The following is a 15,153-nucleotide window of genomic DNA, read 5'->3' as shown; positions in this document are numbered from 1 at the left end:
GCGCGCGATTTTAAGCACAGCGACAGGCATAGCGGGTTACTACACATATAAACAGGTTATATACTTTTAGCCCCACAGCAGGACCAGATATAGTCGACCTAGAAGCTCGGCAGCTCGTGAAAAAGCCATTTAAAGGCTGGAGCTGACAAATAAGTGAAAAACATCACAATTTTTATAATAAGGGTCTCGAGGGAAGCTTCTCCGTCTTAGTAAAAACTAGATTTAGACTAAGAGCTTTCTGCTTTTTGCTACTTTAATCATTGAAGTTAAGTGGCATTAAGGCGAAATGTGATCTTTCGACATATAAATGGAAAAATAAATAAATACTCATTATCAATGTTTTATCAGTTGTATTCAATAAACCTTTATAATATAATACATGAATATACTAGTATTTAAAATTAAATAGAATATTGGCTATTTTAGGTTTGGAGGACCAATTATTAGGTCGCGTAATATTAACGGAGAAGGCTGAACTCGAAGCGGAGCGTACGCAATTGATAGTTGATGTGACGGCAAATAGAAGGAAGATGCAGGAGTTAGAAGCAAATCTTTTACATAAGCTGACAACGATTCAGGGATCCCTCGTCGAAGATGTTACCTTGATTCAAGTGCTTAATGTCACGAAGGCAACTGCTACTGAGGCAAGTTAATCTTTTTTAGACAGGGGGTATACAATAGAGTAAACGTAAAAAAGACTTTGACAAAGAATCAGACTTTGAATAATTTCGGTTAGCAAAATGTTGATTATTAGATTAAAATCGAAATTAATTAAAATTATCGTATTTTTATGAACACCGATGATAAGTAACACTTTAAATTTATATATTTGTAATTTATTTATAGCATTAAAACTTTTTCATGAAATACTCTTAATATCAACAAGTAATTATTTAGCTTTGTCATAATATAATTTTTTAAATTCTAAGAATGTAGTATCCAATATCTCTAAGTAATCCCTAAGTACAAGATAAAAATATGAATATGAATAGAAAACGTTTATCTAAAAAGTGTCTACTAGGAACTGTTACAATAATAATTTTGTGAAATAGATTGGTAATAGATCTACTAAATATTTTATAAAATATAATCGTGTGCAAGTTGTGATTGGCTTCAAAATATATGGCACAACAATACTATTGCTAAAGGATGGTAACCGCGAAATTGTTCAGGGTTTCTATTATAAATTATTTATGAGTTGGTGGTGATGTGAATTTTATTTACTCCATAGCAAATAAGATAATTTTTTTAAAATCTTAAATTTTAAATAGGTACGGGAGAAACTGGATGTAGCCAAAGAAACGGAAATAAAGATTAACGCTGCCAGAGAGGAATTCCGACCAGTTGCAACTCGTGGTTCCGTGTTATACTTCTTGATTTGTAACATGTCTCTTGTGTGCAACATGTACCAGACTTCATTGGCCCAGTTCTTGGAACGATTTGATATTTCTATGGAGAGGTCGCCACAGAGTCCGATTACAATGAAAAGAATTGGGTTCATTATTGATTATTTGGTAAGCTTGATACACGATAAAAAAATTAAATAAACCTAAATTTAAATGTTTTACAATTGTTCTGATGATATTGTGTTATTGTTGTTTTTTTATATTTCAGACTTTTGATGTCTTCAAATACATTTGCCGTGGATTTTACGAGAAACACAAATATTTGTTTACTCTCTTATTAACATTAAAAATTGATTTACAAAGGGAGTACATTACGTTTGATGAATTCCAAATATTTATAAAAGGTTAATGTTTTTTTGTTTTTTTTTATTATAGGATAATTTAATTAATTTTAATTTATTTCTATGCAACATATATTACAGATAAAGAATGTTTTAAATATCGTTAATCCTTATCTTACATTTATTTATAATTCTTAAGGTGGTGCTGCTTTAGATCTGAATGCATGTCCGCCGAAACCATTTAAATGGTTGACCGACATGTCGTGGTTGAATTTAGTTCAGCTAAGTAATTTGCGCCAGTTCACCAATATTTTAAACCAGGTGACTAACAACGAAAAAGGTTGGAAGTCTTGGTAAGAATTTTTCTTGTTACATTTTGTCATAATTTAACTGTAACTGGAGAGAGTCAAAATTTTGTATTGTTAAAAGAGTATGCTTCGGATTTGGATTAGTTATATAAATTTTTCATAATCCTGCCATAACCCGAGAACGGCTTCACACATTGCTTTCATCTTTTTTGTAGGATTTATAATTATTAGGATTATCAATAATTTGTTGAAGGTTGTTATGGAAAAATAAATTACGTAGAAACTTAAAATAGTTTGCATAATAAATTGACAATCGAAACTGCGCACTTAACAGTTCACGAAATACAATTTTATATTGTTTAACATACCTGTTAAAACAAATAATGATCGCCCCTATCCATTAATCACGAAAAAATTTATTTCACATTGAATCCACAAATAAAGTGATTACTCTAAAATGTATATTTCCTATATTTTTCTTCTATTGGAATGCGACAGGCTGATAATTTTTGGCAATCTGTTGCGACAACCAGTTCATTTATAAAATATTAGTCTCAAAAGCGATTTTACAATAGCTTTTCTAATGCTGCGACTTAATTTTGTTGGATTATTATGTTTTACCCAGGTCTTAAATTCAACAGGTTCGAGAAGGAAGCGCCTGAAGATGAACCTTTGCCAGATGGATATCATACTTTGGATGTTTTTAGGAAATTACTAGTGGTTCGTGCGTGGTGTCCAGACAGAACTTTGGCTCAGAGTCTGTGCGTACTATAGTAATCTAGTTTTTTGTATTCTTTTTTCGTTAAATGTACTGTAACCATACTGCAGTACTCTTTAATGGAAATGCAACTAATTGCGGTTTTATGGTAATAACGTACAAATTATGGTACAAAGTATCCGTAAGTTTTGTTATGCTACGGTCAAAATGAAACTTTGTAAAGATTAATCTAGCAGTAATGCCTTTACATAGTTAATTTATTGGTGGAGAATGAAAAGCATAATTTAACAAAAGAATTTCTCTTTTTTTCTAGGAAATATGTCATATTTTCGATGGGCGCTAGATTTTCAGAAGCTGTAATTGTTAATTATGAAGTACGTTCTATTTTCACAAATCCTAGTTTTCCAATAACTTATTTTTATTCTCGTTTATAAGGATGCAATTAAATATCATATTGGAGAATATATAATGTCACATTGATTATATATTCTTTCGATGTTAATTTAAATTTTGTTACTTGTATTTTATATCTGTGTTAATCTAATTGCGTTTTTTTAAATACGTTTTTACGCATTTGCTCTGTTTAAGTCAAACTAGTGCATTGCCTATAGTTTGAAATGAAAAATATTTTGGAAATTAAGGTTATGCATAACATAGTAAATACAAATTAACCACTTGCAATGATTTGCCTTTGCATATGCAGATAAATATACATGTATTCACACACATATTTTTAATTCAATTAAATAAAATATTTTTTTTTTCGCAATTAGCAAATGGTTATCGAATCGCGTCCATTAGTGCCGCTGATTGGATTTCTGGCAATGGGATCAGATCCAACGCCTTCAATAGAAATGACGGCAAAGCGATTGGAGTGCATTTGTTCGTCTGTCTCTATGGGTCAGGGGCAAGAGGTGCATGCCAGGAAGTTGATAGACCGAGGTCTAAAAGAGGTAAAATTTATTTTTAAATAATATCAATTATTTCTAAAAAAATTCAAATTAATTAATTTAACATGATGCAGTTTTTGATGTTTGTTATAATTTTGATTCCAAAATCACTAATTTTAAGGGCATATGGGTATTGCTCCAAAACTGTCATTTAGGACTTGAGTATATGATAGAGATTATGGAACAGTTCGCCGAGCTAGAAAAGGACCCAGGGAAGGTTCATGAAACTTTTAGGTAAATAATCAAGATAAGTTTACTGAAGATTATATATCGTACTCTCTCATCGTCAGTTTTTAAAATTATAAAATGTTTTGTAGATTGTGGATTACCACAGAAGTACATCCAAAGTTTCCTATTACGCTGTTGCAAATGTCTATCAAGTACACTTGCGAACCCCCTTCAGGTAAGATTTATTGAACGAAAGTTTTATTTTCTGTTTAGTCGTAGCACAATTCATAATCGAAAGATGTTATGCCATTACTTTAACACAGTTATATAACAAAAGTATAAGTAAAGAAAAGTCAAATGAAACATGAGTAACAAAAGTTGTTATAAAATTCGACAATTTTACTTAATTTTATTTTTTGTACAATGGTTTTAAGCTTGTATTTTACGAGTATATATTTAGCTAGAATTGCTTTAAAACAATAATTACAAGTAATGCAGTATTTATAAACAGAGACCAATTTAAGAAACTATTGATATCATAAAATTCGGTGTAAACGGATGTATATGCTTGGTATTTGCCATAAGCATGAACATAATTCTTATTTTGTATTGATTTAAATTGATTATTTAACTTAGTGTAACTGTCTTAACCTATCCTAATCTATATATTTAAAAATTAATCTCTATTTCTCTTGATCACCCCATCTTGTAAACGACATTGTAAATTTTATTCCCATTTCAAGTTCCACTACCATTTTTAATTTACAGGAGTTAAAGCGGGTCTAATGAGAACATACGATTCTATGAGCCAAGACTTCTTGGATTATAGTGATAGTCCGTTTTATTTGCCTCTGATTTATACTATATCATTCCTACATACTGTGGTGCAAGAAAGACGCAAATTCGGTCCACTTGGATGGAATATACCTTACGAGTTTAACTCTGCGGATTGGCTCGCATCATGTATGTTTGTTCAAAACCATCTTGAAGGATTGGAAGCTGGACAGCAGATTAGTTGGACTACTGTGCGGTAAGATTTTCTGGGGTAATATGTGTATCATATCGTTAATTTATTGACATATTTAAAGTTTTTCTTAATACATATTTATAGGTTACTTTTAATTTCTGGCGGTGTTTGGCGTTACTTACAGTATTCGAAGTCGTTTCATTTTATAAGAGGTCGGTTGAAATGAATGATTATTCAAAACTTTCCTTATAGCTACATGGTGTCTGCCGTGCAATACGGAGGGAGAGTCACCGACGATTACGACACTCGACTGTTAGTAACCTTCTGCAGAGTGTGGTTGAGTGATCAACTATTTACGGAAGATTTCCAATTCTATAAGGGTTATGGAATTATGAGTTTTAAGAATATTCCGGAATATATCGAGGAAATTGAGAAAATGAAAACTGTTGATCCACCGCAAACTTATGGCCTGCATACGAACGCTGATATTACGTAAGACGCTTTATATTTAATTAAAAAATATTTAAATTTCTGATGGAATTTTGAGTATATTACTTTTGATATTTAATAAAATTGCTTTATTAAACGTGATTTATATTATTATTATTAGGCGATATATTAAAGATAATGATAAAATTTATTTATTCATTGGAGCTTCTTACAGAGCTCAAATTAATATTTAATACTATTTAATCTATTTCATTTTTATATCTACTCTGTTTCATAAGGTGTTATAGTAGTGGAGTAAAAACAGAAAGAAACTGCACAATTTTTCATTAAATTCATTACTGCCTGGTGTTCACAGATATCAACGCAATGTGACACAGGAACTTCTAGATACGATATTATCTATTCAACCGAAAGAATCGAGCTCCGGCGGCGGCGAGACTCGCGAAGCTTCTGTTTATAGACAAGCTAAAGAGATGCTTGAGAAAGTGCCCCCTAATTTTGATCCAAATGAAGTGAAAGAAAGGTAAAATTTTAAACTTTACCTTTTTAACTTTAAAATTTAAAACTCTCTAATTATATGAAAAAAATACTCTCTTATATATATATCAGGCTGAATCAAAAATGATGTCTATTTACTATTTATATTATCAGTCATTATCGTTTGTATTTAGATAATTCTAACCTACTTCTTTTAATATTGTCCACGACACCTCTCTATATTAAACCAAAATATTGCTTATACATTTACTCTACGAGAAAGAGTCTAGTGTACTTATTTGTTAAATTTTACAATAGAATTCTGTTGTTACCGCTGGCAAAGGTGATGTTGTTATTTGTTATCATTGAGTAAAAACTGCATAAATCGCTTTTTTGATTTATTTAGAATTAACAGATTAATATGAACATGCACTAGCACCAAATGCATTTGTTAATTATTCGGTAATATTTTGTAGTGGGTATATTGGACTTCTAAAAAGATCTGTGTAGTACAAGAAGGAATATTTAATATTGAGATAATTTTATTCTACATGTCCATCGCTGAAATAACTTTTTCGTACTTTTGTTTTAAGCGAATGTGAGTATTTAAATCCACTGATGCTTCTGTTGAAATAAAGTAGGCAAAGCTTTTCTAAGAGTCTTTGGATGGTGTTTATGTATTCATGCCATGACCATTATTGTGCTTTATTCTTGAAGAACATTATTTAAAAATGTTATTCTAATTATTTTATCAGCGCATTGATGAAAAATAAATTTGGTTAATGTATTTTGGTTGCAGGTTAAGATATTATGGAATACTGAACTCAATGGTTATATTTTTACGACAAGAGATTGATCGTATGCAGAAAGTAATTGTTTTGGTAAGAAACACTTTACGAGATTTGTTGTTGGCCATCGATGGTACAATAATTATGAACGAGGTTTGTATTATGCTAATAAAAAAAATATTTTATAGTAACCGTCATAAGATATATTCTCATACGACCTATTCGAACTTGTAGCCAATACTCTGTCAGGAACGTTGTTATAAGTTTTTTTCCCCTACGGACCATTTATCATATACCATATTTATTATTTATTATTACAACATTTAAACGCTATTACACGTATAATTTGCGTTATTACTTGTAGCAACATTAAGTTCACACAATAGGTTATTTTTATATGTGAGAATTCTACTTCATTGTGCTTTTTTTAAAACCAATTAACAAAAAAGTGTTGGTGTGTTTTTTAAATTAATTCTACGTTCATTAAACTTAAAATTAAAAATAACTTTATTTAAGGAGACGTGCACTTTTAAACTGTCAATATTTTAACACGGTATATTTTTATTTACTCAGGTAATACGTGTGTTTATTAAAATATGTTTTCGCTTTATTTTATTAAGTAATATTATAAGTAGCGTAAATAAATTTAATTCAAAATAACTTTACTCGAGTAGGCATTTACATGCCTTTTTGAATCGTCTATTATTTGAATTTTAACAATGAAAAAGTAATTTTTTTTTAACAATATACCTTTAACTTATAAAGCTAAGTGAAGGAAAGTGTAAGATATCTTATAAAATTTTATTATATATGCGTACACTTAGACCCATGAAGGATTATTTACCACTGACCAGTAACTTTTTCAAGACAAAATTTAGTAGTTGCTAGTTATTTCTTGTGTTTATCATGTGCCACTATTTTTATATAAGTATAAAGATAATATGATTTAGTAACATTCATATTTGTAGGCATTACGAGATTCTCTTGATAACATCTATGATGCAAAAGTACCACAACTTTGGTTGAGACGTTCGTGGTCGTCTTCCACGCTAGGATTTTGGTTTACAGAGTTTTTGGAGCGAAATACCCAATTTTCGTCGTGGTGTTTCACGGCAAGACCAAACTCATTTTGGATGACAGGTTTCTTCAACCCACAAGGTAGATATTTTTATCTTTAATCTTATTGTAATGGCATACGTTAATTGTAATTTCTCATAGAAAAAAAAAACTCTTCATTCACGTTGCTTATACAGTTATGAGTTTGTTTTTTAAAAAAATATGTAAATTCAATTGAAAGGTAATTTCAATACTGTTTTAAATAAAAAGAATATAGATTTATTCGGGTATGTTTCAAAATCTACAGAATTGAATAAATTTTCAGGTTTCCTGACTGCTATGCGACAAGAAGTGACTCGAGCTCACAAGGGCTGGGCGCTGGATGTGGTAGCCTTACATAATGATGTTACGAAGTATACTTACGAAGAAATAAAAGCTCCTCCACCGGTTAAACACATTGTTTTAACATATTAACTTACGTGCTTATAGTTTTCATCTTTTTACGTAATTTTTAATCTTTACTCATAAGCCGTTTCCAACTTGTCCCATTAGAAGAAATATTCAACAGTGGACGGACACGCTACTGCTAAAATGATTCATAAGGGGTTTAATCATAGTGTTTTTCACCTATAGGAACAAACAAATATTATATTCCTATAAGATACATATTACTTATATAATGGATACTTAGTTTTTTGGATTGCTTTGAAAGCTGTTAATATTTATCTTCAACGACCTTACTATTCTCTCTACCAAGCCGAATTTTTAGTCATCCCATTAATGGTGATTTGGAAGTCGATTAAAAAAAAGAAGCTGTTCTTCGAGACCTAAATTCTGTGTCAAGTTCTAGAAACATTTCTCTGTTATACATCTGGATGTTTCCTTCGTCAAATATAAATTCACTACAGATTCATTCCTAATTATTTTGTTGAATAGGTTGTATTTCTTGTTAATCTTAGTTGCGTAGGTATATTTTTTCCCGGAGAATGGCTCCAAATTTCATATTAAATGCGAAGGAACTTTCTACTCGACTTAGCTCAGCGGCTTCATATACCAGCGCACAGAAAAGATGGCCGCTGAGGCTTTAAGGTTTAGAAGTAGGAACTACGGACCGGCAAGCGCAGCGTAAGACCTGGAAGGTGTACAGACGTCGTTGTTAGGTCATAGAAAGAAGTTGAACGCAGGCCGCTTCCAACCGAAAGTATAAGAATCTATTGGAGAGGCCTATGTCCAGCAGTGCCCGACGTATGATGTCTGATAGTGGCTGATGATGATGATCGTTATGAAAAATATATAAATAACCTTTCGTGTGTTTTGTACGGCTAGGAGGGTGTGTTTGTACATGGCGTATATCTGGACGGGGCAGCCTGGGACCGACGTAATATGCGTCTGTGCGAGTCCACTCTCAAAGTCCTGTACGCTGCTCTTCCAGTGATACACATTTATGCGATTAATTCTACTGCGCCCAAGGATCCGAAACTTTATCAGGTACGTTAAAATCATTGTTGCACTAACGTGATTCTCATAGAATTTATAAATATGCTGATTTATTGGGAAAAACAATAATTTATGTTATAAAAGTCGATCTAAGGTTAAAGATTAAGCATTTTTGGCTAATTTGTAAAATATTAAGCATAATTTGTATTTTGGTAGACTTTTTAGGTACACAAGATTTTTGAGAATAAATTTGTGTATGCAATCAAGTAATACTAGTAAGAGGGAAAAATTATAAACTAATGTGTTAAAAAAATTGGCTAAAAATATCATTTTAATATTTTAATTTGGATTTAAAGGGCAGTCAAAATTACATCCTCATGAAATCTAATACATAATTTATCTAAGGCGCCATCTTAGTTTTAATTGTTATATGTTATTTAATATCTGTGTTAATATTCTTAACTGTATTGTTTTATTTATCGACTGTGTATATAAACAGTAATCTTTCTTTAGTGTATTAGCTTTCTATTTCTTTATTTTTTAAGTGTCCGGTGTATAAAAAACCGTGCCGAACTGATTTAACATTTATTACGCCCCTGTGGCTGCCAACAATTAAAAACCCGGATCATTGGATCTTGAGAGGAGTGGCTATTTTGTGTGATATCAAGTAAAGCGTCAGCTGTTGATCGGAGAAGGAAATTTAATATCGGTACAAAGCAATGGCAGCACATCTGTCACTTGTATTTTGTAAACCTTTTTTTAACTTATTTTGTTGATAATCTAGTTGCATGTGATTTTAATTATTTTGTTGTTGATTATATTTTTGATTTATAGAAATAATAAAAATGTTATCAATTTAAGCTTTTTATTTTAAATAATAGAAGCACAAGAGGTATCGCAGTTTCTATACAAACCTATCCTTTATTTAGACAAGTCGAAGAGTCTATACTGACCTTATAGTTTTTCGTGAGTGTAGTTGAATAGTTCGGTAAGAATAGAAATATCGTGGTAGAGTCCAAGTAACAGTAGTATTTAATGATAATTCGTTTCAACAATATTTGTAAGTGGACGGAGCACATTCGCTGATTTATTTCATTGGACTGTTTGATGTCATGATCCCACCGGGGACACTACATAGCCATATTCAAATTTGTCAGCCATTACTTAGCACATATGTTCTCTAAAATTCTCATTGCGGCAATTACCCAGAACTTTTAATATTGATTATAATTATCCATTATTTAACGTCTAAAACTTTGGCAGTAAAGGTACATACGAAAAAATAAAACATCAGTCTATTTTAAAATGAACGCTACGGCAATGTCTGTTCCGTTAAAAAGATAAATTAACAATGGAAATGAATTAATGCACGACTTACTCGATTATGTACATACATGTAAAGTACAGCTAAAACGAGATCTAGCATTTCTAACAAATCACTGTAACGGTTGATTTTCCATCTACAACAAGTTTTATTAATTACTTATCTATTATTACATACATACAGTCTTATTGTATTCACATTATATAAAGCTGCACATTACATTCGTTACATAAGATATTTGCTAGTTTGCTGTAAAGTATAAATTATAGCTCCTAAGCGGAATATATCTTACACATATAAAAGCTTAAAAAATTCGTTGTAGCAACAATGTACTTATTAATTTATACATAGAAATAGTACTACGTACTTATTGATATCGTTCTAAAAAAAGTTCAAAGTTGATCGTTATTGAATACTTTAAAAGGTTGTTTGCCTTTGGCTAAATGGTGATGTAAAATGAATATTATTGCACTCTCTGTATTAAATTATGACAAATTCTTTGGGGTGATTTGTGGATTTCTTCAGTTCATTTTCATTTACAGTCAGCGCGAAAATTACCCAGAGGTTCTACAGATCTAGACCTAGGTGCTCTGAAAGAAATAAATTGGGCATCATAAAATAATTGTAATCACAAAAATTGTATTATTTTTTTATATTTTTGTAATCATGTGGCCATCAAAACCGCTGTACCGCGCTTTAGGTCGCCGCGAGACTGAGGAAGTAAGGGCCGCTCCTTTGTCACTTCGCCGTCAACGCTCGAGTCGGTGCTTATACGCTTTTTACTCGGCTTGCCGCGCTTTGCTGTAGGTAGAGCGGTTTTGGTAGCACTATACTTGGGAGTATAATCTTACCTTCGTCTTGAAAGCGTCAATTCAATTTTTCCTTCTTTAACTTGTTTAAAAAGAGATATTGCTCCAGCATGGCTCAGCCCACGTGTAGGCACATTATTAACTGATAGGATTTCATCGCCTGAAATGTACATTATTCTTTTTAATAGCTAATATGGACAATGATTAAGAATCTCATCTCACTTCTCACAATAATCGGTAATAACAATTAAAAAAGTGGGTTATGCAAGTGTAAGGCTCTGGTGTTAATAATCCTTGTCTGTTATTTTTTCAAAAAATTCTGGCGACTGCTAATACCAATATGGATAAGAAAATTTCAAATAAATAATAGATTACCACCAAAATTTCTTGCGGAAAGGGCTTGGTACAAAATAGTAATCAGCGAGGTGTTAACACATTTTTGCAAAATCAGATTAGAAAGGACTTCTTCGTTAATGAATTAAGTTGATCGTCATTAAAATTAACAAATACTTGAATCTGCTATTAAGATAGAAGAATCATTATCCAGGGAAGACGGTGGTACAAGAAATCTTTAGAGTTTTAGTTAGAAACAAGCGAAAGCCTTCAAAAAACTGCATTTATTCGTTAGAAACAAGGTTATAAACATAATTTTAAAGGCCATGCGATTTTTCTCAATCCATCTTAATACTATATTTTTATTGTTAGTGTAAATGTATGTAACAAATGTTACTAAAAACAGTAATGACGGTAAAGGCTTTCTTTACAATGGAACTTTTTGCATTTGATTATTATTTTAGCTGATTCCAATCTGGTACTTTGACTAGTTGTTTGTCATTGTAACGTCACTCATGCTTATTTTGTTTGTATTTATCAATAAATAATAATAGTTACCTTCAAAGATATTTCCCTTGTCAGCAGCTTGTCCATTTGGAAATACTGTTTTGATGAAAATTCCCATTTGTCCTTTCGGAGAATCCGTGCCACCAACAATACTAAAGCCTAAACTTTTATGGCCTGGCCCTTTCCAGAATACAGTTTTCTGCAGCGTGCTATGAGAATAATTTTGTTGTTCATGATTTATAGCTGCGTTGTATTCCTGCTGACGTGACACATGTGCGCTTGTGTTTGGTGAACATCTTTGTGATCCAACCCTATTGAAAAATCTACTTCGACTATTAGTACGCAATTGGTCTGGAATACTTTCGAAAGATCTATTCTGGTACAATCTAGAAACATGTTTAATATAGTGCGACGAATTTTCCTTGATCTCATTTGATGCATTATCGTTCAAAGTTGAATAATTCCCAATCACAGGCTGCGGTCTTGAACTGTGGAGTGAAATTGGCCTGTAACCATTAGCTGTTTTATTTCTAGGTACTGGAGAAGACCTCATAGAAATTTCTATGTTCGTAATATTTTGTAATGAACCAGGTTGGGCGAAGCGTCTCTCCAACAGCTTCTCATCGTCACTTTTTTGATTTGATAGTATAAGTCCATTGTTAACTTGAACTCCTACCTCGCATTTCTGGTGAACATCGATTTGATTTATAATTGAACTAGCATTATTAGAAGAATTATACTGTTCTTCACTAGGAAAGTGGGTTTCAATAGTAATTTGATTAGATATAGAAGGTTTATGAATTGTTTGCGGAATGATATCGGGAGGCACATTTGATATTGTTGGCACAGAAACCTGTTCACAGGGATGACTACTGATAATGCGATTCAAAGTAATTGGAGTAATTTCATCATGAGCCATAACAAGGTCAACCTGATAGCGTTGAAAAAGAGTCTTTTCTCCGACATTCGTTTCAGTAGAACATGAATTAACAATATGTTGAACATCTTTTAAAGAGGACAACCCTCTTAACACCCTTCCATTTACATTAACTATTTCATCACCTATCCGAAGTCGTCCATCTCTATGTGCAATACCGTCAAAATCAAGTTTAACAACAATGTAGCGGATTTCATAATTAGAACCACTAGTGTCAAAGTCAACTCTATGTTGTGCAAGATAAACTCCAAGACTTTCATCCAGGCGTGATTTTAGTAACCGAATTTTTCTAAATCTTTTAGTGCAAGGTCCTCGTCCTAAAATATCTCTTTCGGACATTTGTTGTTGTGTTTGATGCGGTTGTTCTCTTATTAATTCATTTTCATTTAAATTTGGTGTAGACATGTGTTGAATTGGTAATTCTTGGGTTTGTAAAAATTTTATTTTTCTAGTTTGCACTCGTTCATCTAATGTTACAGTTTTGTAAACATATGGTATTTTTTTGTTTATCGTTTTTTTTGGTAAAGGTGGAGGTTTGGAATCATTATGATCTACTGCCATTTGCTGGTTTGCCGTGTTTTTCACATACAATTTATTTTCAGTTACTTTATTTTCATATTCATAAGATACGTCCTTATCGAGTGGAAAAAGAGCGCACGGTGTGGAGCTCCTCCTTGTAGGAAGGTGAATCCTGTTTACATTTATTTTTTGATTAAAACTCAATTGTCTAGTAAAATTTCCACTATTTTCGTCGCCATTTCGTAGTGTGTTTTTATCCGTTCTGGCTATCCCGCTAGATAAATGATATGAATATATTGGCGGAGAATGATTACTATGTTCGTCCATTGGTCGGTTATCACTATCATATCCAGATTCGTTTGAACTAACGTAATTGCTTAATCGGTGTGCTTGGAGAATTTCTTGATGGATACTTTGATTGGAAGAAGCAAGATCTGTTTTAAGTTCCTGTGAAGATCCGAATGCTGCACAGTAATCGTAGACAGGTAAGCTATTTCTGTTCCTGGGAACGAGCATGGGGTCATAATCTGAGGGCGCCCTTTGTGATATCATTGATGAACGTCGAGGCGATTCATCGTTGTTTTTTTTGTATAAATAAATGTTTCCCTCTATGTCATTTACGCTTCGCATAGAACTTCTTGCAAAATCGCAATTGTTTCTTAAGTTTGTGTTGAATAAACTGTTTTCGTCGTGGACGGATATATTATCACTACTTTGATATCTTTCCTCTGATCGTGAGTTTGGTAAATATAATCTTTCCCTTCGAAACTTTGGTGATTTTCTGTCTATTCTTTCTGAAAAACTTTGTCTGATACAAACATTTGGTCTATTGGCCAAACTATTTTCTTCTGGTAAAACTGATAATTTTGAACGTAAAAATGCATATGGAAAATTGGGTTTTTTACACAAGTTGTTAGGTTGCCCTTCAAGTTTTGGAATATTGTCACAACTTAACGCTTTTGGAGAAGATGTGGCTAAATTGTCTTCAGATATTAAGTTATTATGTTTTTGTTTCATAGGAGAAGACTTGTTACTTGCACTTTCACTGTTTTGTAGATCTATTCCATCGGAGGGATCGTCGGCTTTTACATAAGTTGATAAGTGCGATGTAGAACAACTACGATATAGCGAAGGAGTGTTTGGTTGGCTAGAGCCATTCTCTGATGTCCGATGCGTGTTAAGAGAATGAGATTTAGAAGTATTTAACATTCCGGTTGAGCCCATTCTATAAAAAAATGATTTAAAAGGGCTCGGTGATCGATCTCTTGATCCACTTCGAATTGAATCCGTGTCGTTATCATTTTTTAAAGTCGTGGAGTCGGAACTACTACGCCCCATTTTCCAATTATGTTTTTTCTTATATTGACCCGTTATGCTAGATGAAGAATCATCACTAACAGCTTCGGAACGTGGTATCTCTTCAGGTACTTCTTTCACGTCGGATTTCTTTAACATGTCCAATTTTTTACCCATTCGGCGACCCCACGTTGCGAAGACTAAAAACAAACAGACATTAAACAATATAGCATATTTATATAATGTATATATAATTATGATATATATATGTTAAAGTAGGGGCCGGTGTTGCGGTAAAAGTAATTTGATTTGTACAACTCTCTGGATAGAAAATAGTTATGGTAGAATAAAACACTTAAATCGATTTTTTAGCTCTCCGAACGAGTCCGTCATACTCTAGTAGCCATTCGAGCAAGGCGCAG

At 32.3% G+C, this 15,153-nt stretch overlaps 2 protein-coding genes across 4 annotated transcripts in view; one reads left to right on the top strand and one right to left on the bottom strand.

Annotated features, from left to right (window-relative positions):
• The window catches only part of kl-3 (dynein heavy chain 8, axonemal kl-3), a 53,698-nt gene extending 43,914 nt beyond the window's left edge, over positions 1–9,784 (top strand). The window contains exons 74-90 of the mRNA XM_068770662.1: positions 427–644; positions 1,272–1,514; positions 1,615–1,750; positions 1,887–2,040; positions 2,637–2,756; positions 3,027–3,087; positions 3,487–3,666; positions 3,785–3,897; positions 3,981–4,066; positions 4,600–4,861; positions 5,051–5,290; positions 5,604–5,771; positions 6,525–6,666; positions 7,482–7,671; positions 7,895–8,016; positions 8,896–9,057; positions 9,552–9,784. Of these exons, the coding sequence (XP_068626763.1) occupies positions 427–644; positions 1,272–1,514; positions 1,615–1,750; positions 1,887–2,040; positions 2,637–2,756; positions 3,027–3,087; positions 3,487–3,666; positions 3,785–3,897; positions 3,981–4,066; positions 4,600–4,861; positions 5,051–5,290; positions 5,604–5,771; positions 6,525–6,666; positions 7,482–7,671; positions 7,895–8,016; positions 8,896–9,057; positions 9,552–9,677 (2,723 nt within the window). The 3' untranslated portion in view covers positions 9,678–9,784. The remainder of the gene's footprint in view (positions 1–426; positions 645–1,271; positions 1,515–1,614; positions 1,751–1,886; positions 2,041–2,636; positions 2,757–3,026; positions 3,088–3,486; positions 3,667–3,784; positions 3,898–3,980; positions 4,067–4,599; positions 4,862–5,050; positions 5,291–5,603; positions 5,772–6,524; positions 6,667–7,481; positions 7,672–7,894; positions 8,017–8,895; positions 9,058–9,551) is intronic.
• A 109-nt stretch (positions 9,785–9,893) lies between these two features.
• LOC137926660 (uncharacterized) overlaps positions 9,894–15,153 on the bottom strand; it is a 29,854-nt gene continuing 24,594 nt past the window's right edge. For all 3 annotated transcript variants that reach the window (XM_068770330.1, XM_068770331.1, XM_068770332.1), the window contains 3 exons: positions 12,031–14,931; positions 11,182–11,299; positions 9,894–10,920 (listed from right to left, as the gene is read on the bottom strand). In XM_068770330.1, coding sequence (XP_068626431.1) covers positions 10,863–10,920; positions 11,182–11,299; positions 12,031–14,931 — 3,077 coding nt within the window. In that variant the 3' untranslated portion in view covers positions 9,894–10,862. The remainder of the gene's footprint in view (positions 10,921–11,181; positions 11,300–12,030; positions 14,932–15,153) is intronic.

This window comes from Battus philenor, unplaced genomic scaffold (genome assembly GCF_028537555.1).
Source record: "Battus philenor isolate CCGP_79_NKW_IND1 unplaced genomic scaffold, ilBatPhil1.0.hap1 SCAF_3, whole genome shotgun sequence".
Lineage (NCBI taxonomy): Eukaryota > Metazoa > Arthropoda > Insecta > Lepidoptera > Papilionidae > Battus > Battus philenor.
The sequence above is the reverse complement of the archived record's forward strand: the minus strand, read 5'-3'. Positions and strand labels throughout refer to the sequence as shown.